Genomic DNA, 24,754 nt, shown 5'->3' with positions numbered 1-24,754 from the left:
TCCAAAACCGATTATCAGACCCAAAATTAAACTTGAGTTCACTAATTGGTTTTGAACTCACAATTGGTTGTAAAAAAATTTGGTCCCAATTGGCTGGATTGATCATGTAGTGTTGTGATTGTTTTTTTAACCCGGAATTTATCTAGGAACCTATGGCGACACCTCAAATTTTATTAATTAGAAAAAATAGTTACAAGAGAAGGACATAGAACCTTGCGTTTAACCCAACAAGATACAAGAAACAAGAATAAAAACCCTTTACCCATCTACAACAAAAACAAGCAGAATTTATTTAGTGCACATATAAGGAATATCGAATTGGTCGCATCTAACAGCTCCTCTAGATTTCTCGGGGAGAATAGCCCATTCCGAAAAAAAAAACCGCATTAGTGAATGTGCATCTAACAGCTCCTCTTGTAAGCATAACAGATAATATATCCCTTATCTCTTTATAAATATAGTGAATGTGACAATGATGTCTTTACCTCGTGCAGTTGTGATCATAAGAGCAAGGAAAAGGAGCTTAGGAGATACGTAGCTAAAGGGCACGCGTAGAGATCCACCAAAATACAAATGTAACACAGAATCAAAACACTTTTATATATCAAAAACAACTTACTAGAGATTTAGTACTTTTTTCTCTTTTTCTTAGAATCTCTATACTTCTTCGCCATTGAACCTTTACCTTTGAAGCTTCTCTTTAAGCTTACAATCTCTACACAAATCACTTCAGACTTGAAACCAGACACTCCTAAAATAGTTAATTAAATACATTAAACACTTTGTTGCGCCACGAGTCCTTTAGAAATCCTAAGCAGCGTCCTAGGAAATCTACATTGGCTCTTTAATATTCTAACCTAGACATTAAGGACTATAGAAAACGCAAAAGAAATAACACCCAAGAAGTCTACAAAGACTTTCTACAAAGCCATGCACGTTGATTTTGAGTTTCAATTTAAACAAAGATCTAGGGAACAGGACCTAAATTTGAGTCCAATAATCAGTTTTGAATTTACATTCAGTTCTCAAAATCCACAAAAAGCAGAGCCCAAAGGATCGTTCTTTACGGGGAAAAAGAACGGATGGAAAGGAAGACCTAATGAAATGACTGGAACTCCAAAAGAAGACTTGAAGAAATGTGACAATTAGTTAATAAAATAAATGGTGGAAAATGTTACAAGTTTTGTTTGAGTCAATATGGAATGCGTGTGAAATCAAATTTTATTTCCTTCAAATCTAAAATTAAAATTTATTTTATACCATCAATCGAAGATCTTACCTTTAATTTAGGCTGTTGTTATTGGCACTACCATGTTTTAATAATTGTACAAACATTGTCTTTTCTTTTATAATTGGCTACTGAGAGCTTTTTGGGAATTGTAACAACCTATGACAGATGTTTAAGAAAGAAGACAATCTGATTTTGTGTAATTATTAAGATATGGTAGTGCCAACATCAAAAGCATTAATTTAAAATGAACATTTAATTTATATTATAATGACCATTTAATTTTAATAGAAAAGAAACCTATGCAAACTCCCGGAAAACTGCTTAATGTTGGCGACCGAAAATGTTTTTCCGGTGAGTGGGTGGTATCGTTTGGTTCCTCTCTAACTGACGAGTCACTCTCTAAAGTTTCATATCGATCCGACGGCCGGAGAGGGAGAGCAGAGCTTTCAAAGTTGAGTGAGTTTCTGTTCATTTTTTGAACTAAAAATTTACAGAAACTGCCACTCAACTTTGAACGTTCCCTTCTCCCTCTCTAGCCATTGGATCCACTTGAAACTTTAGGAGGAGACTTCGTCGGTCAAAGATGGGCAGAACAGTACCACCCAATTACCGGAGAACTTTTCCAGTTGTTGGTGGTAAGGAGTTTGCATAGGTAAGCTCCCTATACGGAGAATTTATATGATGGGTGGCCGTGAAAACACGTGAAGTCTAAAAAAGTAGGTACGGCCCGCTCCATACGATGATCCAAACCGTTCATATGTTTGGGCACAACGTAAATAAGTTGTGCCCCAAAATTCATTTCCATAGGATGATACTAACCCTATGATCTGAATTGATCTGAATATGGAATGCCCCAAAAATCATTTATGGAATCTTCTACTAATCGGAGGGTTAGGATCATCCTATGGAAATGATTTTTGGGGCACAACCTATTTACGTTGTGCCCAAATAGATAAACGGTGTGATCATCATATGGAGTGGGCCGTACCTACTTTTTTAGACTTCACGTGTTTTCACGGCCACTCATCATATAAATTCTCCCCTATACGAACTCTTATATAGGTTCCCTTTTCTGTAATTTTTTTTATTTCATGTATTTCCTTGTTTTCTTTATTTTCAAACGGAAACGTATGGATAGTCGTAAAGTTAGCCAATTGCTAGTGATTTATTGGATGTTGCACTGGTCCCATTTTCAAAACTTTGGATTTTTTCAAAATTCTCTCACAACTTTATTAAGATGCTCGGAAGGATATATAAGATTTTATATGAAGTATGTGTGAAATCCAGTATTTTTTGAAAAATATAATGGGGCCCATTTCAAAGAATGATCCAAAGCATTCATTTGTTCTGCCACAGCGTAAATATACCGATAAATCATCTCCATTGGATGATCCTAACCCTCCGATCCATATGGTTCCTATGAGGTGTTGGAGGGCTAGAATCATCTTGTTGAAATGATTTTCTGGTTACAGCCTATTTACAATGTGGCCCAATATATGAACGGTTTGGGTCATCCTATATAGTGGGCTTCTCTATATTTTTTGAAAAAATATTGGACTTGACGTGCTCACAATATATAAACTCTCTCTCTGTCTCTCTCTCTCTCTCGGGAAGAGAATAAACAAGAAGATTACTTGACAAGGGAACTGGAAAAGGCTATGTTAAGAATTACGCTAAACAAGAACGGTAAGCATTTCTTTCATTGCAAGGAGTGTGGTCGCTTGAAGCAAGGTTGTCCATAGCATGTTGTTAAGGAGACTAGTAACAATTCAAATAGTACTACAGTTGCAGTAGTGGATGAGCAGAATATGAAATGTTGGAAACGCATAATCTTCGTATATAACATAACTTTTCTTCATGATGAGTTAATTTTAGATTCTAATTGTTTTGTTCATGTGAGCTTCAAGAAGAAATATTTTGATTTATTTTGCAAGAGGTGGGTCGATAGTGTCCTTGAGTAATGAGTCTGCTTATGATATCAGTGATTTTGAGGATCAACGTGTGTGATGAGTTGTTCTCACTTTTGATGGTGTGACTTAATTATGTCCCAAAGATGAAAATTAATCTGATATCACTTAACATTTAGACTCCGTGAGTTAATTATAGGTATTCAGCTGCTGGTAGAGTTATAAAAATCACAAATGGCTAGATTATCCTGATAAGGTGAGAGATGTGGGATAGTTTTTGTTGAATTTTTTAATCATTTAAAGCTTTTAATGCTTTGGCTTTAAAGATTTTTTCTTTTGTCTTATGTGAATCAAATTTCAAACGGTTGAAATTTCATCGTTACTATGCAATCTTTAAATGCCTTTGAATATTTTATACGTTTTTATTTTTTGTCTTTATTTTGCAAACATTGTGTGCATTAAGAGAGATAAAGAGCCGTTGAAGAGTGTTAATATATACACAACAACAGTGTATACAAGATGAGCTCTCTCTTTTCTTCTGACACACACGTTTTCCTCTTCTAGAAGTTTTGTTCATTCTTTTCTATTCTTGAGTACTGTTTCGAAAGTTTCAATCTTTTCAAAACTTTGCAAGTTTCTCTTTTAAGTGGGCAATTTGATTGGCATCAACCGTTGCTCGCAAGGTCCGAACCGGTGCGTACACACTGTCAAAGACGAGTATAGTGGTGTTGTATCCTGGAGATAGGTCGCAAGAGAACCCGATTGCATACCATTCGTGGAGGGGGCGATAATCTATCTTAAGGGTAGCGTTAATCCGTAACGTGCCTCTACCACTCATCTCTATTTGAAATTTCATTTCATTATTATTATTATTTTTAGTTTGGTTCTTGCTAACAGGTTTGAGGTTTACATTCAAGAACATCAAAGGTAATTTCAATTTCATTTTTTCCGGAATACATATTGAATAGATTGTTGAACTAATCTATTTACCAAAGATTATTTCCAACAATCTTAAGATAGAATATTGGATTAGTTCAACATGGCCGGTGAAGATTACACTCGTCCAGAGAAGTTTGAAGGATTGAACTTCAAGCGTTGGCAGCAAAGCTTATTCTTTTGGCTTTCAACTCTTAAAATTGCCTATGTCTTGACCACACCCAAGCCTAGTCCCGAAGAGCATGAGCCCGCTCAATCCGAGGTTACTCAAAAATGGGAAAATGATGACTTTTTGTGTCGTGGTTATATATTTAGTGCCATGACGAATTTCTTGTATGACGTGTATTGTGGAATGAAGACCGCCAAAGAAATGTGGGATGCTTTAGATAAAAAGTATAAGACCGAAGATGCCGGAGTGAAAAAATCTGTAGTTGGAAACTATCTTAGATTTGAGATGGTAGATGGAAAACCCGTCTTAGGACAAGTTCATGAATTCCAACTCCTATTGAATGAGATCCTAGCGGAAGGAATCAAAATGGATGACCGTTTCCATTCGGCGGCCATTATTGATAAACTTCCACCTTCATGGAAGGAATTTGAAAAAAGTCTTAAACATAGAAAATATGAATTATCTTTAGAAGATCTCCTAGTAACACTCCGAATAGAAGAAGAACATAGGAATCGTGATCAAAATGACAAAGAATCGAAACTCCTTTCTAAGGCAAATCTTGTTGAGACTAGTGAGAAGAAAACAAATAAAAGCTTTGGGTCTCATCAAAACAAGAAGAAGATGGAGAACCGAAACCACTTCAAAAGTAACAAAAAGATAGACAAAAATAAGAAGAAAGAAGGTTGTTTCAATTGCGGAAAACTTGGACACTATGCTAGACAATGTCGACATAGAAAGGGGAAAGACACTTTCCAAAATGTCGGAAATTCTCAAGCGAAACCCGCTCCTCAAGCCAATATGGTGGAATCCGGAACTGTTATTCACGGAACCGAAGTGAAGAAGCTTATAACCGTAGACTTTGAAGTGAACATGGTGTTCAATGTGAGTGACTGGTGGGTAGACACTGGAGCCACTATACATGTCTGTTGTGATAGAAGTGCGTTCGTCACCTATCATCAAGTAGATGAAAGCGAAATGCTTTTCATGGGTAACTCCTCAACGGCTAAGGTCATGGGGAAATGGAAGGTTGATCTCAAACTCACTTCCGGCAAGGTTCTCACACTGCACCAAGTTCTCTATGTTCCAGAAGTCAGGAAGAACTTAATTTCTGGCTACTTGTTGAACAAGCACGGTTACAAGCTCGTCTTCGAATATGATAAGTTTATTCTCACCAAGGGTGGGATGTTTGTTGGAAAGGGTTATGCTTGTGGAGGTTTATTCAAGCTCAATGTATCCATCAATGAAATCAATAAAATTTCTGATTTTTCTGCTTATATTATTGAAACGTATGATATGTGGCATGGTAGATTAGGACATGTAAATTCACAATCTATAAAAAGAATGGTGAACTTAAGTATGATTCCAAATGTTTCTATTGAACAAAAATCAAAGTGTCAAATATGTGTTCAATCAAAATTTAGCAAAAAACCATTTAAATCAGTAGAAAGAAATTCAGAAATTCTAGGACTAGCACATAGTAATGTTTGCGACCTAAAGAACACTATTACTAGAGGAGGAAATAAATATTTTATTACCTTCATAGATGATAAATCAAAATTTGCAATGGTATATCTTCTTAAATATAAAGATGAAGCTTTAGAAAAATTTATAACCTATAAAACTGAAGTGGAAAATCAGTTAAAAAAAGGAATTAAAATACTTAGATCAGATCGAGGTGGTGAATATACCTCAAATGAATTTTCTGAATATTGAAGAAAATAAGGAATTATTCATGAGGTGACGGCACCTTATTCTCCATAACAAAATGGAGTTGCAGAAAGAACAAATAGGACTCTAATTGACATGGTAAATGCCATGCTAACTAGTTCAGGGCTACCACTTAACATGTGGGGGGAAGCCTTATTATCGGCTTGTCATATACTAAACAAAATACCCTATAAAAATGAAAATGAAACTCCATTCGAGTTATGAAAAGGTAGAAAATCAAGTCTTAAATACCTTAAAGTGTGGGGGTGTTTAGCTAAAGTAAGCTTACCTCCCCCTAAGAAAACAAAGTTAGGATCTAAGACATTGGATTGTGTATTCATAGGGTATGCACAAAATAGTGCAGCTTATAGATTTCTGGTGGTAAAATCTGAACATAATTCCATAGATGTAAACACTATATTAGAGTCTAGAGATGCAGAATTTTTTGAGGATGTGTTTCCTCTTAAATAAACTAGTGTGAGTCAATCTCTAATACCTCAAACAGAAGTTGCATCTAGTAGTCGTGGTATTCCTCAAATAAAAAACCAAGAACCTAAAGGAAGAAAAAGAGGTAGAGAAGAAGGTAACCTAGAAATAGAACCTAGAAGAAGTCTAAGAGCAAAGAAAGCTACTAACTTTGGCTCTGACTTTTATACTTTCTTGGTGGAGGATGATCCATCTACTTTTAAGGAAGCTATGTCTTATTTGGATGCAAACTTCTGGAAAGAAGCTATAAAAAGTGAAATAGAATCCATTATGTCAAATAACACATGGGAGTTAACGGATTTACCTCATGGGTGTAAACCAATAGGTTGTAAATGGATTTTTAAAAAGAAACTTAGAACCGATGGATCTATAGAAAAATTTAAGGCTAGATTAGTAGCCAAAGGTTTTAAACAGAAAGAAGGGATAGATTTTTTTGACACCTATTCTCCTGTAACTAGGATTGCAACAATACGAATGTTGATAGCTATAGCAGCTATCTATAACTTAGAAATCCATCAAATGGATGTTAAAACCGCTTTCCTAAATGGAGCATTAGAAGAAGAAATTTACATGGAACAACTTGAGGGTTTGCAGTCCCAGGTCAAGAACGTAAAGTGTGTAAATTTATAAAATCTCTTTATGGTTTAAAGTACCAAAACAATGGCATGAGAAATTTGATAAAGTAGTGTTATCAAATGGTTTTACCATAAATGATTCTGATAAATGTGGATACAGTAGATTTGAAGGTAATTCTGGAGTTTTGATCTGCCTGTATGTCGATGATATGTTAATCATTGGTACGAGTCTAGATGTTATAAATGACACCAAGAATCTTTTGTTAGAGAACTTTGACATGAAAGATCTTGGATTGGCAGATGTAATCTTAGGGATTAAGATAATTAGAAATTCAGAAGGGACTGTTTTAACACAATCTCATTATGTTAAAAAGATCCTTAAAAAATTTAACAAATTTGATTGTACTCCCTTGAGTGTACCATATGATCCTAGTTCAAAACTTAAGAAAAATACTGGAAAAAGTATATCCCAATTAGAATACTCCAGAATTATAGGCAGTTTAATGTATCTAATGAATTGCACTAGACCAGATATAGCTTACGCTGTTGGTAGGCTAAGTAGATACTCTAGAAACCCTAGTCAAGGACATTGGGATGCACTTATCAGGATTTTAAGATATTTGAAAGGCACAATGGAGTTTGGACTCCACTATAGTCGTTATCCCGCTGTATTAGAAGGATATAGCGATGCAAATTGGATTTTAGATTCAGAAGAAACTAAATCCACAAGTGGATATGTTTTCACTTTGGGTGGTGGTGCTGTCGCTTGGAAATCTACCAAGCAGACCTGTAGAGCACGTTCCACCATGGAATCTGAATTTATTGCTTTAGATAAAGCAGGTGAAGAAGCGGAATGGATTAGGAATCTGTTAGCAGATATTCCTCTATGGTGCAAGCCAATTCCAGCTATATCTATTCATTGTGATAGCCAAGCTACAATAGCAAGGGCTAAGAGTAGAACATATAATGGTAAATCCAGACACATAGTCTGAGGCATAATAATGTGAGGCAATTGCTTTTTGATGGAGTGATTGCAATTGACTTTATAAGGTCAGAGAGAAACTTGGCAGATCCACTGACCAAAGGACTAGCTAAAAAGCTAGTGGCTGAAACATCAAGAGGGATGGGGCTAAAGCTTATCAAATAGAATCACCAATAACGGCAACCCAACCTATATGACTGGAGATCCCAAGAACTAGGTTCAATGGGAAAAACAAGTTATTCGAGTGATCGGTGAAAGCACTATACTTAAATTATCAAGAGAATGAAAGACTTCTCTTGGCCTATCCCTAAGATGTAAATAGTACTAACTGTAACGATATGGAGGAAGAGCTTTGCTCTGATGGTTACAGGTACCCTTGATGGACTCACCTATATGAGTGTGGAAGTGGGGCCGCTTCCTATGAGAATTAAGGCTTGTTCTCTAGAGTGCTCATGAAACAGGACCAGCGCATGGCCGAAATGTGCTACCCCGATAGAACACGGTTACATTGCCGATATCGTGTGTGTAATATATGAAGGTCTATTACTCAAGATTCTTAGTTCAAGACATAGTTCACTTGGAATCTTTATAGACTGGAATATATGAACATTAAGTGGAGGTTCAAGTCCACAAGATACCTTCATCCATTGCATGATATTTCAAATTTGCCCATATTTGATTTAATATATTTAATTTGAATTTTGATTCATGTGGGGGATTGTTGAATTTTTTAATCATTTAAAGCTTTTAATGCTTTGGCTTTAAAGATTTTTTCTTTTGTCTTATGTGAATCAAATTTCAAACGGTTGAAATTTCATCGTTACTATGCAATCTTTAAATGCTTTCGAATATTTTATACGTTTTTATTTTTTGTCTTTATTTTGCAAACGTTGTGTGCATTAAGAGAGATAAAGAGCCGTTGAAGAGTGTTAATATATACACAACAACAGTGTATACAAGATGAGCTCTCTATTTTCCTCTGACACACACACGTTTTCCTCTTCTTGAAGTTTTGTTCATTTTTTTCTATTCTTGAGTACTGTTTCGAAAGTTTCAATCTTTTCAAAGCTTTGCAAGTTTCTCTTTTAAGTGGGCAATTTGATTGGCATCAACCGTTGTTCGCAAGGTCCGAGCCGGTACGTGCACACCGTCAAAGACAAGTATAGTGGTGTTGTATCCTGGAGATAGGTCGCAAGAGAACCCGATTGCATACCATTCGTGGAGGGGGCGATAATCTATCTTAAGGGTAGCGTTAATCCGTAATGTGCCTCTACCACTCATCTCTATTTGAAATTTCATTTCATTATTATTATTATTTTTAGTTTGGTTCTTGCTAACGGGTTTGAGGTTTATATTCAAGATCATCAAAGGTAATTTCAATTTCATTTTTTTGGGAATACATATTGAATAGATTGTTGAACAAATCTATTTACCAAAGATGATTTCCAACAGTTTTATCATCTACTATAGAATACTAAATCAAATAATTTCCCTATGATCTCGATGGGTCACTGGAAATAGGGTGCATGGAGTAAAAAATGCTTGTGTAGAATCTTTTTGTAGTTGGGGGCAAGAAACAGGAGTGACATGTTTCTAGTTGCAGGCGTGGTGAGCTGGTAGTTCTTGTATTGAGAAAAATTCTTGTGTTGAGAAAGGATAGTGTGGACCCCGATCCAAGAGAGGCGGGGGACGGGCCCCCACGCTAGCAGTCTCAAGATCATCCACATGAATGGAGAGCTCTACCAAGGAACTCTCGAAAGAAGTGCCTCTCACAGCATGAGTGGCGATAAAAGGGTGAGATACCTCTCGATTCGGGGACTAGCCCAGATTCGAGGCGTACCTTAAACAAAGAAGAGTCGTCATCCAAGGAAGTGGGCCCAGGATCCCATACTATGCTCTGTTGCAACGGATAACCAGAGATATAAAAGAAGGTTCGTGCTTGGTTACGAATTTGGAAGGTCCGAAGAGCACCTCGTCCGCCCAAGTGCAAGCACCTGGTCTCTTATGCCATTTACTTATTAATTTTAAAGAGTTTTGGGCGAAAGTAATGTGAAATGAGAACGAATACCTCCGAGAAGACGTCTATCTAATCATGCATGTCTCGGAGATGAATAATAAGCACACATAAAAGAAATGAAATAAGTATCGCATAAGAATAGCTAGATTATGAGTGTCATACCTAATTGGTGTCTAAATTCTGGTGTGCAAACACATGCATGCTACAGCTAAAAGTATAGGATCTGTACATGAAAGTAAGAAAACACAGCAAAACATACAACACAAATCAACTCTATATATGACTGGACAAGATGAATGCTAAAACTCTAATGTGACTTTACTCGGACCAAGATGGCCGTCCATCCCAGCTGCTCTACGTATCCCGGCCTCGGGAAGAATCGGAGTCAACGTAGTTCGATGACCTATTCTAACTACGATGCCTACCCATCTAGAACCGCTATCCTAGACTCGATCCACTAGACTCGACTGATTTTTAAAGCTTTTTTGTACGGTTGCTTAAATTCAAATGAATTGTAATTTTTAGGACTCTCTATATGCCCTAACTAATGCAAGTTGGTTAGCCTTAAGCTAATGCAGGTGGACCCTACATCTTATGTGTAACTAGGCTGTGCATCCTAAAGAAAATCATGGGCTGACTATATGCTTCATAGTCTAGCCATCGGTTCGACTAAATGTCTAACCGATCAACTTGAGGCCTCCTAACTCTAGGGACACTCACACGACAGGACATACCATATCAATACAAACAAGACAGACTCCTAACTCTAAAACAATCAAAACAGCTAAGACAGACTCCTAACTCTAGGGGAAGATCTTTTTGAAAAGGTTTTGAAGAAGTTTTGTATTTTTGGAAGATTTGAAATGTTTATTTTTAAAGGTTTGGCTGGACTTGGGATGTGAATCCCAAGCTGCACTACGTACCTCGTGGAAGAGGATCAAGCCAACGTAGTTCGAAAACAGAAATTCCTAACTACTCTTAACGACTCAGATTTTTGATTTTTAGATGTTTTTTGAATTTTCAAGTGCTTTTTGAAATTTTTGAATGTTTTTGAGTTTTTGACACAAGAGGACAAATCCCTATCATCATAAGGGTAGGACAGACTCCTGATATCCCGCAAAGGTTGGACAGCATCCTATGCTTTACGGGGGAAAAGAACAGAGACAAAGCTCTGCAAGGGTTGGACAACATCCTATACCTTGCAAAGAACTGGATAAAATCATGTGACTTGACGAAAGGTTGGACAGATTCCTAACCCCTATGATGATAGGACTGACTCCTGAAAGACTGATTCTCTAATTAAAGACAGACTCTCTAACTAAGGGCTGACTCATATACGAAAGGACTGACTCCTAATGCACAACCCACAGAGGAGATAAAAAGGGTGCTAGTGAGACTAGGCAAGTCTCCTAAACACAGAGATGGGCTCCATTGCCCTTGCAATGATAAGAAAGGCAAGGTTTTTAACAGACCAAGTTGGTCCTCAACCTAAAGGAGGTGTTCTATTTGAGACTTAGATAGTCTCCTATGGGTCACTCACTAATGAGATAAAGCCTGTCTCTAAAGAGTGTATGACATTTCTGCGCGAGACATAGCTTGTCTCTTTAAAAGGGTTGGATTCTAGATGATTCTTTCACTGCCCTTGCAATGAAAGGACTTTATGTTTTGAGAGATACCAAAAGACTGGGCAAGTCTTAAAAAATAAATGAGGGGAGTGCTACTTGGACTAAACGAGTCCCCTATGGATGGGCTTGGGCTATCGCCTTCATCGCCCTAATAGAGGATGATATTGAGAGATGCCCGACAAATGATACACACCAACTAACAACCTAAAATCATATGAAATAAAAGCCATTGAATGAGAAGTTTAAGGCATTACAGATCAACAAGTTCAAAAATATGGAACAGTATAAAGGATGTCAACCTAATTTATACTTTTATTACCATAACAGTATTAACATATCACTTTATTCTAAAATATGATAATGACAGGTTGTGAATTAAAATATCATGCTTCATGTATAAAACAACTTATTCAGCCTATATGACACATGATCATTGATTCATTATGAATAGCTAGAGTTTCTTACACTTCAAATACACTCAACAAGAAAGAAAACATCTAACGTCCATGACTGATTAAGACTTTTAAAGATATCCCAACTAACTGTTAATTCAATATCAAATGAAAAGGGCATTTGCATTTAATTGATGACTTTCCAGAATCTACCCAACCAAACTACTAAAGCATGGAATACACAACTAAAGCAACTGATTAAACAAACAACCTTTCGTATATAATAGGATCAAATAATGCAATCAAGGATTCAAGGTCATAACTAAAGTTAACACCAGGTGACAATGGTTATAAGGAAGCAAAACACTTTATGAGCACAGGTGACATTTGACAAAGCACGTTACAAAACAAATAATATTTGTACACTGAAAACTTGAAATCTAATTTAAATTTTTCGTACTCAAGAAATCCAAATTTTATAAAATGGTGAACATCAAAGTTGTTTATTACAAGTATAATAACAACTTTTTAGTTTACTACTTTGGCCAATTTTCATTGGCAATAGCCCGAAATTATCATTTTCTCGAAAAGTGGGCTTCCACTCATATCAGAAACAACAATTAAGTGTAGCTCCTTGTACACTTAGAATTAGAAGTTTTACAAAACATAAAAATTATTTTTAAAAACATTCCCTAAAACTTTTATGTTCGGATTTCCGGCCAATTCCAAATGTATGTGGCCGGAAAACAGGAAAACACCCATTTGAACCCACTTTTCCATAGAAACTTGAAATGAGTATAACTTACTCAATTCTTATCCAAATTTAACAAAATTTATATGTATTCCTATCTATGAAAAAAAACCTACAACTTTCTAGTTTACATAACTGGATAATTCTAGGCTTAAGAACCCTAAAAATATGAAAATTCAGATTTCCAGCACTTTATTCTGAAAAACTGGAAATTGAAAATTTAGATTTTGATCTTCTTCCTTGTTTCTATCATATTCTATTACCATATTAATGTATAAGTTGATGCTCTACATATATTTACATGTACATAATACATAAAAGAAAACTGTCCTTACCCTTCTTCTTTTTTTGTGAAAATATGATAAAATATGAAAGGATTTTCATTACCCTAAACTAAACACATAAACTGAACAGATGTAAAACTGAAATTTCTGAGACTAACGTAAGTCAGAAACTAAAGGTAACTTAAGAAAACAATCTTGGATTCATGCCTTACATAGTTGTGCAAATAGGATCCCATAAGTGAATGATATAAAGAACCTTTTTTTTTTTTTGAAACCTGACAAACTAACATATACTCACAACTGCATGCCCAAAGTGAAATCTAAATTCTCAAGATGAAATGAACCTATACAATACTTTTCTTCATGCACTTAGGCATTAAGCAAGAACAGACAAGGTTACATAACGGCCAACTCAGCATGAATTATCATAACATGTAATAGTATATAAACAAGACCATTCTACAAGCAAAAGTTGCAGAAATTAAAAATTAATGTTCTGAACCACATTACAAATAGCCAGAACCTGTATATCTTTTGCAGACATCCAAACAACTTGAACTCATATATGTTATAAAGGGAATGATTCCCTAACATTCACCCAGAACCTATGAAATCAACTAGCTTGCAAATATTCAAATAAATAAATAATAATAATAATAATAAAAAATTCAAATGAGCTTCAAATTATTATCATTTTATTCCACCCCTCTTTCTCTATTGCTGTTAAAATATTCTTATGAAATTATTATACATTCAAAGGAGACTCTAATGGTCAGTTCACAAAGAAGCAACATACAAAATAACCCTACACAACCATTGGAACATGGTTAAACTAATACCAACACAGGACATGAGGATTACTTGAAAATTAAATGGAACAATGCCATAACAGAATCCCAACCATGGACATGTATAGTGCCAACACTCTTACAAAAGCAAATTGAAAACTGGGGAAACCTTGAGTTTTGATTCTTAATTTTGGAAGAGAACTTGAACAGCTCCTAGTTGACACCTCTAGTAAAAAGTGCTTTCACACTACTTTAATCAAACATCTAGCATACAAAATTCATGTATATGCAGCCACCTGCTCATTTTCACCAAGAATTTAAGTTTCAAAATCCAATGAAATTCAACAAGAGTAGGCCTAGGACCATCATGAGTAATAAAGCCAACTCTCAAATCTGATTTTTTAGCCAATGTTTCCAAAATTGAATGGTCCAGATCTCAAGTCCTATCAACGGCTTCAATTGAATTCAAAATCACATGTACTCAAACCTCTCACATAAAAGCTTTTGAAATACAATAAATGTACCGTGAGAAATTCAACATGTAGCCATGGATCTCATAAATTGAAGTGAGAACCCCCTATTCTTGCTAAATCCAGTTGATGATTAAATGTAAGAATAACTTTCTATTAAATACATTTGAACCATTGGCAAAAAATCCATGGAAAAATCTCTCAGGCACAAAATTTGCTCCATGTTTTAGCCACCACGACTTTTTTTTTTTTTTTTACATTATTTGCATATCTACAATTCCAAAAAAAAAAAACTACCAGCTAACATATTTCACAAAAATATGTTCACGCCAGTTCATCTCATTTTCAATGAGAGCTTCTGCTAACCTTGTAAGCACAAACTCCTATTAAGGCTTGAATCATACTTTCAGGTAAGCTTACATGCATTATATTATCCAACGGTCCTTTTCTTAGAAAATACAATCAATATGATTCTAAGTTGAATCCAGAATTTTCAGAGCACAATAACTAATACATCATATGTTAAGCAAAAGACATTAAACTAGCTCCTAGCACTCAAGCAAGACAGGGACAACTCAAGCTCACGTACTTAAATATAAAATCATCCAACAATTTGAAACCTAATTTTACTTTAAACACAATTTCATAAAAAAAAACTACGAAAATACAGAGATCATTGAAGAGATTTTTAAGTATTGTTTAAACTAAAAATGAGAAAAATAAAATAAATAAAAAATCTCTGAAGAAAATCATACATGATATGATGCCCTTGTAAATCACTCAGAAAATCTCAGCTCCAGCAAGAAATGATCGGATCTTTTTTTGAAAAATTTCACTGATATGATGCCTTGAGCCTTCAATAAGTAGATCTGTACAACCTACTTCTAGATCTAAGACTTTAGAGGCATGATGATTATCACAAGGTGTAGGTAATAGAGATTGAAGTTTAAAATCTTAGAATCTGAAAGCTTTAGAACTCAGATCTGGGGTTTTTTAAAATGAAAGCAAAGTGGATCGATCAAGCTTGAGCAAAGAAAGAAAATGTTGAAAGTGATGTCTGCAAAGGAAGAAAACAAGGAATTTTGATCGGAACTTTGGTGAAATCGCCGGAGAAATCACCCGGAGAAGATGAAGGTGAGTTAGGGTTTCGGATTTTCTCTCGTTCTCTCTCTCTAAAAGGGGGAAAATGAAATTTTTTTTTTTAAAATGAGCTTTGGTTTGGTATATGTATAGAGATTTGTGGGGATGATATTCACACTATAAGTGGATTGGGCGCGCGGATTTGCGCGAAAAAAGTGATGGGCGCACGCCCGAATAGTGTCATATTCGGCCATGCAAGTCCTTTTCCAGGATAAATTCGCCCCCCCTCTCAGGATAAATTCAACCCCCATCTGCATTTGCACTACGATACTTACCTCGGCCCGTTCGCTAGACAAACGTGCTCGGATTTCAATGAAATTTTGCAGGGACCTTGGTGGGGCCCTAACCTAGCTTAGGGTGAAGTTTGAGACCCTAGTTGATTGATTTGGTTGGGTTTTACTCAAACAAGAGAGATTTAGGGTACGGTCAAAATTGGGTGTCTACAGATAGACTTAGGTCCTCTCTGAAGTTCACTATATAAGTCAAGAAATGTATCTATACATGTGCATTGGCCGTGTTGATTGAGTTAAGTAGAGTCTCAGGACTAGGTTGTTTGAATGATGCGTGTCACTGGTGCTACTTAAGGCTAATGGATATTTGTGATATAGCAATAGACAAGTAGGCTGTCAACAAGAAATTTTTAAGGTAGCTACAAAACAAGTTGAGGTAGAGATTGTTGGGGTATTTCCTGTTTCTAAAAGTAAGATGAGACAATTACAGTGAGTTTCCTAGCTATTTAAACTAGGAGAGAAGTATCGTGAGCTTGTGAATTATAGGGGATATCAATCCTTTTTATGTAAAAGGTTTATTCTAGAACCTAAAGTGGACATAACATAAAAGAAGAATCTCATGTGAATTGAGGCGAGAATAAGGGTCGGACAGAGTTTTCTACATTGAGAAAATAAGAGAGATAATACACTGGAGCAGCAGTCCCCTTGGAAAATTGGGCCATGCACTTTGGATGCCTTTGGAACCTTGTCTCATTCGCTATCATATGGAACATTTCGCAAGAAAGAAATTGAAGAACAAAAAGGATTTGGGAGTGATGGCGTCGGAATCCGGGTCTGCGATCGCGCGGTGGGTAGAGAGCCTATGCGGGGTCTGTAACCACAAACAAAGGGGTCAGGGGGGTCCGGGGTGGGTCCCGGACGATCACTTCGACACCCAAGTCAGATTCTTGACCAATCAATATAAAGAACAGCGAGAAGAGGCGAGGGTTTGGTCAGGTTTACTAAGGCCAAGACACGGGTTCTTTTCTTGGGGTATGGGTGGATGGGTCGGAGGGGACTAACAGGGAGAGTGGGATTAAGCTCCCAACCTCCTCTGTTGTTGCTTTGCGTCTTTCTTTCTTTTCCGGTTGTCTTGAGGGGGATGCCAAAATATGTCTTCTTCTTCCATTCTCTCCCCCTTTTAAGGGGTGGCGTGCAGACCTTTTCATCATTATGGAGAGAAAACCTTCATTTGCAGGATTGGGCCGTTGTCCTGTTTTGACGGCGCGCGTGGTTTCGCTGGATAATCCCTTCCATAATTTGTGATGATGAGGCTTGGACGGCGAGAAGGTGACACGTGTCGTAATCGTATGGTCTTGCCGTTTATCAGCACCTTTCTTCATGATGGTTAGGCCCCATTGGTGCATGGACGACACGTGGCGAGATTTGGGAGTAGCGCCGTATTTATGTCCCATCAGGGAGAATATTGAAAGAGATCAAGAATGATTTGGTGGTTTGGGTGAAATAGGAGCACACATTAGCACCCTATTCCACAATTCGGATATAATCCGGCATTGGCGATCAAACATTTGGGAGAGAAAAGTTATAGACCGACCCTCCCCTCGATGGGTCCTCCCACCGGTTGATTGCAAACAACTTAATTTTGATGGTAGTGCAAGAGGGAAACCTGGGCCCGGGGGATAGGAGGGCTGATTTGTGATTCAGAAGGGAGTGGATGAGTTTTTGGGTCCCGTCAGCACTTGCAATTCAAATGAAGCGGAGGCTAAAGCTCTTTTCTGGGGCTTAAAATGGGCTATGGAGAATTCATCCCTTCAATTGATAGTGGAAGGAGACTATTCCAACGTTATCGAACCAGATATATATCTCTATGTTCTTATTGTGTTGATATGTTGCTCTATTTTCTTCATGTTTTCTTTCAATTTATTTACTGCAATGTGTACGTGGATTTTAATGTAAAATCAGTCAAACATAGTTATTTTAAAGAATGATGGCTTGATTGAATCCTTGAGTCCAGATATGTACGGGATACCATGTTCAAGTCAACAAGGAAGCAACTTTATTATATTCACAGTTCATACGATGTATAATGAAATGTGGCATATCCACTTCAATATTTCTCATCAAACAAACCTTATTCCAAGTCAATGCATAGAGTTCTTTTAAATTAAACCGCATAAGGAGATCTCCAAGTCTAGACTAGTAGGGATCGATGCTAAACCATATAAATAAGATGTAGGCCCAACAAGTCTATTGAGAAAGGAATGTAAAAGTGACTTTCATATGTATAAGCATTTTTTACTTTGAGAAGAAAATCACTTTTACGATCAACGGTAGAAGGCAATTTTTGGGTCCTACAAAGGGCATATGGGGGCATGCCTATTAGATCAAGACCGTTTATCTTGTAGAACATCATGAGGCGATCCGCATGGTCTTGGTCCCATCCCGAACAGGGCACATCCTTAGATAAAGGACTACAAAAATCAATAGTTTTGCTTTTCATTGTGTCAAAACCTAAACGATGATTGATCGAGGCTTGATGGATCAAGGGAAATGGATCATTTGATCAAGGTGTTCTCAGCATTTGGCCACAGCCCCATGGGAGGCAGTCAAAGGCAAAATTGGGGCACAATGAATCTCTTTTAGGAAGGACCATAAAAATCTCTTTCTTGTAAGCATTTTTCATTTTTAATATGTTCCAATTCACACCCAAGGCTTTCAACTTCAAGTTGTGGTGATTAGCCTTAGGCCCTGTTCGTTTGAGATTGTGCCAACCGATTGTAAGCCCTAAACCGATTATTGGAGTAAAAAATAGGTTTAATTTTAAGTCCAATAATCGGTTTAGGGCATACAATCTGTTGTCACAATCTCAAACAAACAGGGCCTTAGGGATTAAGTCATAATTTAATTAAGATGGTTTCGAGTTTACTACTGATTATAATATGACCTCTCCTCTGGTATTTTTCTTTTTTCTTACTAAAAGAAAACGATAATCAAAGACACTCTTCATATATTTTTAAGGCTTCATAACTCATGTTCCATTATATTTCTTTTGGAATCATTGAATACTTCCATACTGTGAAAATCAATTCTCATTTTACACCCCAGTTTCTCATATTTTAAGGCATCTAGCTGAAAATCATTTCTCTTACCAAATAAAAGAGCAACACAATTGCGTTTTCTTTAGGGTTACACTCTGATTACTCTGGAGACTTATTCTATTTTTTTAACTTAATTTTTCTCGGTAAAAAAGTATCAAAGAAGGTAGACATGAGTTTTCTTCTAACTTAAACCTCACTTTTGATTGTTCTAAGAGTGCCAATGGAGTAAGAACTCTCCCTAGGACTAAAAACCTGACTATTGACCACAAGTTAGCCCTAGTGGCATGACTGTTGTACTATATATTTAAGGTTCAAAAGGAATATAGAACCTATGATTCCTCTAGCAAGTCCCATCTACGTTGAATCTATGGTTTTAAAGTTGGGTTTTACTTGCATATTGAAATTTGAAACCACTATTCTCTTCCTTTTTCAGGTGGGACTCCAAATATGTAAAACTTGCACCCTAACTATGAAAAAAAAAACACATATGGTAGAGAAAGATGCCGAGATTGCTACACTAATGGCTCAAATCACAGCTGCTGAGGTGTCATGTCATCGCCTCTTCTAGTAGGGGTACTGCACAACTAGATGCACCTCAAGACCAACAAAAAACACCTACCTAGTAGTAAAATATGTAAAACCTAGGATCAAGGCATTCAAATAACATCTAGTAATGCAATGATCACACATGCAATAGGTTAATAATATATCTATTAATCTAAACGGATCTAACCATGCAAATAAATAAAGTAGAACATAAACAATGATTAAGAACTTATCTCAATTGGCCATGGGGCTGGATCTTCTACTGCCTTTCTTGTTTGCTTGATCTCTAGTTGGGGAGATCTCCTTGGCCAGTTACATAGCAAGACCAACCACTTATTTATAGAAAAATACCTCTTAGAGTTCCACACACAGTAGAACTCTAATTAGCTCTTAGAGTTTCACACGTACATGTAATTATTCCACTGATGGCCAATGTTGGTGCCCTGACTCCAAAAGTTATCGCACAATTGATTATTGAAAATATAATGGCTTTGAACCTAGGAAGGGTAATAGGAAACCTATCTATGCTAAAACCTACCTAGCATACATTGTTGTGGCATTCTTAGTTTAGTGTGCAAAGGGATGTCCATAGTTAACAAAACTTAGTTTTAAATGGAATTTTCTTTTTTTTCAAAAAAAAAAAAAGTGTTTTGTAGGTCCATCATTTAGTACTTCAGTTAAAACTTTTTATGACAGAAAAAACTTTGTTTTTAAGGAAAATGTTTAAAACGCATTTTTAAAACGTTTTGAACCTATTAAATTCAAGGTTGCCAAGGCGGGAATCGAAAGCGGGATTCGATTCGGGATTCGAAAGCGGGAATCGAAGGCTCCTGGGATGGTGGGAAGCGGGAATCGTGAGTTTGCCAGAGAGTCGACGAGGATTCGCAGGGGATTCGTCGGGGAATCGTCGGGGATTCGCCGGGGAATCCCTGAGAGTCGTGGGGAGTTGGGATTCACTGGGGATTCGCAGGAAATCGCCTGGGAATCGGGGTTCCCATAAATTGGGAATTGGGGTTCCCAAAATTAGGAATCGGGGTTCCCCAGAATCGGGGATTCGAATCGAATAACGATTCGGATTCGCGAATCCCCAACTTCAGGTACGAATCTTGCTTCTCTGATTAAATGTGTTTTTGAGCAATTTTCCTATTTTACTCTTGCAATATTTTGTAATGATAAAATTTAAATCATTTATTTCATCGTCTTTTACTACGTTTTTTGAGCCAATACTGCATTAAATTCGATTCGTGCCGTATCATGTTTTGCTAACTATTGTCAGTACATCAAAGCCCCACTATGCTAATATATAGTTTTATACTTTTCATTTGTTGCATGGCTTGAGTTTGTGGGCCTTTATTTTTATTTTTTGGAAAAAGAAGAAAGCATTATACTATCCTATAAAGGAGAATTTGTATGATGGGTGGCCGTGAAAATTTATATGATCCTAACCCTCCAATCTGTAGAAGATTCCATAAATGATTTTTGGGGCACTCCATATTCAGATAGTTCAGATCAGAGGGTTAGGATCATCATGTGGAAATGATTTTTGGGGCACAACCTATTTACGTTGTGCCCAAACAGATGAACGGTTTGGATCATCATATGGAGTGGTCCGTACCTACCTTTTTAGACTTCACGTGTTTTCACGGCCACCCATCATACAAATTCTCCCTATAAAGATCAGCCTTATCTTATAACGTACAGTTACTTTGGAGTTACGTGTCATGAGGTGAAGATGACCCCGCTCAAAGCTCTCTTCTAAGCACAAGGTTTTAAAGAAAACGGCTTTGGAGTTTTGTGTTGGAGTTATGTGTCATGAGGTGAAGAACACCCCGCTCAAAGCCCTCTTCTAAGCACAAGGTTTTAAAGAAAGGCCGTTTGGATACGTGAATTTTAGAATCCAGGTTTTTAGTTTGAAAATAGTGTAAAAGAGGGTTCATGATCTAGCTGCTGTATGCTGTCCTGGCAGCATTTCTTGGATTTTAAGTAAGAAAACCAGGTTCTAGAAATCTCATGATGGTAGAGAGGTTTCTAAAACCTGGTTTTCTTACTTAAAATCCAAGAAACGCTGCGAGGATAGCATGCAGCAGCTTGATCATGAACCATCTTTTACACTGTTTTCAAACTAAAATCCTGGATTAAAAAATCAGCGTATCCAAACAGCCAGTAAATGAATGAAGAATATTAATGAAGTCTAAAATTATGTAGTAAGTCCTTGGGAATGCTAGTAATTGTGCCCAATTAGAAAGAACATAATTTGATTTTCTCATTTACACATTGATTGATTGATTTTATGCATGTTTGTTGTTAACATAATAAAATCCATATTTATTGATTTCCCATTATCAGGTCTAGGTTTGGTGGGTATTGGATCTTTCCTTTGTTGCATCTTTGTTGGATTGAGATCCCTTAATAGCTTTTGATGAGATATGAGAATGTTGGATTTCTCTTCAAAATAGATGGTTGAAAATGATCTATTTGATTGTGACTGTGTCCTATTGGAACACAAAAAAGGAACTGAATGTCGAGGTTTTGAGAACTGATGGATTCTAAATGTAAGAAAATTAAAATACTCTAATGCATAAAAATATACCAGAAAATATAATGGAAATTAAAAGTGATCTTACCTCTAATGGCCGGGGGCATGGGGATGCAATTCTCAGCTTCAACCCTTATATAAAGCTTATATATAGCCTACCAACATTGCCTTCGTATTTGAAATTTTGGCCAAAAACTTGAAAGATATGAAGTCTATAAGATGTGAATTCCAGCATATCGGTGTACTTGAATTAAAGTAGGTGTCTAGATATTGGGCATGTATAGGGTTATATAGGTTGGGAATTTCTGTGGTAAAACTCTTTAGAAGCGATATGAGACTAAAATTTTAGGGAAATATAAGGCTGAGTCTATGAAGTCTCAAAGCAATGTCTAACCTTGTCTCATTCGCTATCATATGGAGCCTAGGGGGGCAAGGGGGCCTTGGGATTCATGATTTTTCGGTAAGAACAGGTTTACTTAGCACCATCTTAGCAAGCAACCTCTCTCTCTCTTGACCGATTAAAGATAACTATGAGATTTGAAGGCCAAAGCTGCAATGAGATGGGTATTGTTGCATTAACTAAAAGAAATAAGGCTTTTACTTAGCAAACTTTTACCGGTGGTCTTGAAAAACCGGCCCAAAAAGCTAATATTTACCAGTGGTCACAATCAAACTGCAAGCATGGAAGCTTTGTCATCAAATCTGATTAAAAATAAATAAATCTGGCAACAGGTATTACCGTCCTAATTGCATTTAGCGGCGGGTACGAAAGAACACCCAGTAACTGTTTATACCAAAAGACCGTCGGTATAGATTTTTCGTTTCCTTATATTTCCCCAATTTCCCTTTTCGTTACTTATTTCATGCCATGAAACACCTCTCCCACCGACTCTCCTCTCCTTCTCCACTTAGGCTTGCAAGAAAAACATTTCCGTTGGAAAATTTATTCTTGGGAAAATAAAAATTCTTTCTACAATTTAGAGCACTACAAAAAAGTACATTTTTACGGACGGTCTTAAAAGATTGCCGCTAAAGATAGGTTCTTACCCGGTATATCATCAATGAGATTGAGTGCTTTTTGTTAAAGATTTTTCAAAATCAAGTGTTTTTGGTCAAAACAATTTTTGGAAAATATTTTCTTTAAGTTTGCACATTGGGTTGAACCCATGGTTGGACCCGCGGGACGGTGCAACGCACCGTTCGCGCACGCGCACGCGCACACGCACGCGCGGCGTGGGCAATGGGCTATAGGGCGCATAGTGGCGCTTTTTTAGGCGCACTTTGCACTTCGCATGCCGCATCGTAGCGAGGAGCGATTGGAGCCTTTAATTTTTCTAGATCTGATCTGGACCGTTGGATCTAGACGATTGTGGATCGGTCTAGTGAGTGGGCCGAATAGTTCAAAGGCCCATCAAGCCCAAGCCCAGTGTCGAATAGTTCGATTGGGTTGGGCTTTGATTCGAGCACAACGGTCGGCCCAGCGGGCCCAGTGCTCCAACGGTCAGTGGGTGCGATCCATTGGGTTGTGTCCCTTCCCAACGGTCAAGGATCTAAGGGGTGCGATCTGTACCATAGATGGATCATCTAACGGTTAGATGGGAGGACGGGAATTTAAATATCCCAACAGACTCTCTAGGATTGATCTGGTTCGTTGAATCGCGTATGGGCGCGATCTAACGGCCAGAATTCAAACCGATCTGGAAAGACTCTATACAGGGGTGCTTTTCACACTGAAAAGACACCAGAGGCTCTATAAAAGTTGCAGAACCCAACCATTTCAAAGTACAATCGAATTTACCCATTTCTGGATAAATTCTTAAGACTTCTAGTGCATTATACTCTCTTTCTTGCTCCCACCAAAATTCGTTTTACTAAACTATTTTCTTATTGTTTATCTAATTACTGTTATACTGCAGTAACAGAAATTAGACTGATTCTCTCAGGCTTGTAAGATTCTAAGGGCATTTCGGATTTGACTCCGCTTGTGCACAGCGTCGTCAAATTAGTAGGACATTCCTACTGGCTTCATTGTATCTTGGAGGCAGTTCGCGGATCCCCTTTGCACACTTCTAGTGGGGGCGAAATCTGTCTTAAGGAAAGCGATTTCGCGCTTTGAAGCAAACTGGTTACTGATTTTTCTTTCCAACAGATACAGAATTATTTCTCTAACAATCTTAAGACAGATTTATCTTTGCTTCAATGGCGTTGTACTCAATCCGTCAAATGTCCTAAGACTTTGTCAAACTTGAGCGATTTGACAAAGGGAATTTCAAGCGATGGCAGAAGAAGTTGCACTTCATCCTTACGTCGCTCAAAGTAGTTCGAGTTCTCACATCCCCAAGGCCGACAACAGTTGAAAATGAGACATTAGCGCAGGCTCGTGCAAGAATGAAATGGGAACAAGATGATTACATCTGTAAAGGGCACATCCTCAATGCTATGTCGGATACTTTGTTCGACATATATCAGGGAATGGGATCGGCAAGTGAGATTTGGAACGCACTCGAAGCGAAGTACATGGCGGAGGATGCTAGCAGCAAAAAATTCTCTGTGAGTCGTTTCCTGAATTATCGCATGGTAGATGATAGACCTGTTATTGATCAACTGCATGAAATCCAACACATGGTGAGTCAAATTCATTTGCAAGGCATTTTACTTGATGATTCCTTTATAATTCCGTCGATTAGTGACAAACTTCCGCCAAGTTGGAAAGAATTTAGAAAAAGTCTTAAACACAAGAAAGAGGAGATTTCTCTTGATGACTTGGCTCTATGCCTCAGGATTGAGGAAGAGTCAAGGATTAGAGATCATAAAGATGATCATGAGAATTCTTCCTCTAAGATACACTTGGTGGAAAATGTCAATAAACCAAACCAACAAGGGA

General features: G+C 37.2%; 1 protein-coding gene across 1 annotated transcript; it reads left to right on the top strand.

The window, feature by feature from the left end:
• The first annotated feature begins 4,177 nt into the window (after positions 1-4,177).
• On the top strand, positions 4,178-8,003 carry LOC143865549 (uncharacterized). The gene is made up of 2 exons (XM_077375873.1): positions 4,178-5,546; positions 7,087-8,003. Exons 1-2 carry the CDS (start codon positions 4,178-4,180, stop codon positions 8,001-8,003), a joined length of 2,286 nt encoding a protein of 761 aa, XP_077231988.1.
• Positions 8,004-24,754: the final 16,751 nt, after the last annotated feature.

The sequence above is a fragment of the Tasmannia lanceolata genome, unplaced genomic scaffold, assembly GCF_043159265.1.
Source record: "Tasmannia lanceolata isolate RefF3 unplaced genomic scaffold, GAP_Taslan_0.1 ptg000003l, whole genome shotgun sequence".
NCBI classification, from domain to species: Eukaryota; Viridiplantae; Streptophyta; class Magnoliopsida; order Canellales; family Winteraceae; genus Tasmannia; species Tasmannia lanceolata.
This window is presented reverse-complemented; position numbering and strand designations above follow the sequence as displayed.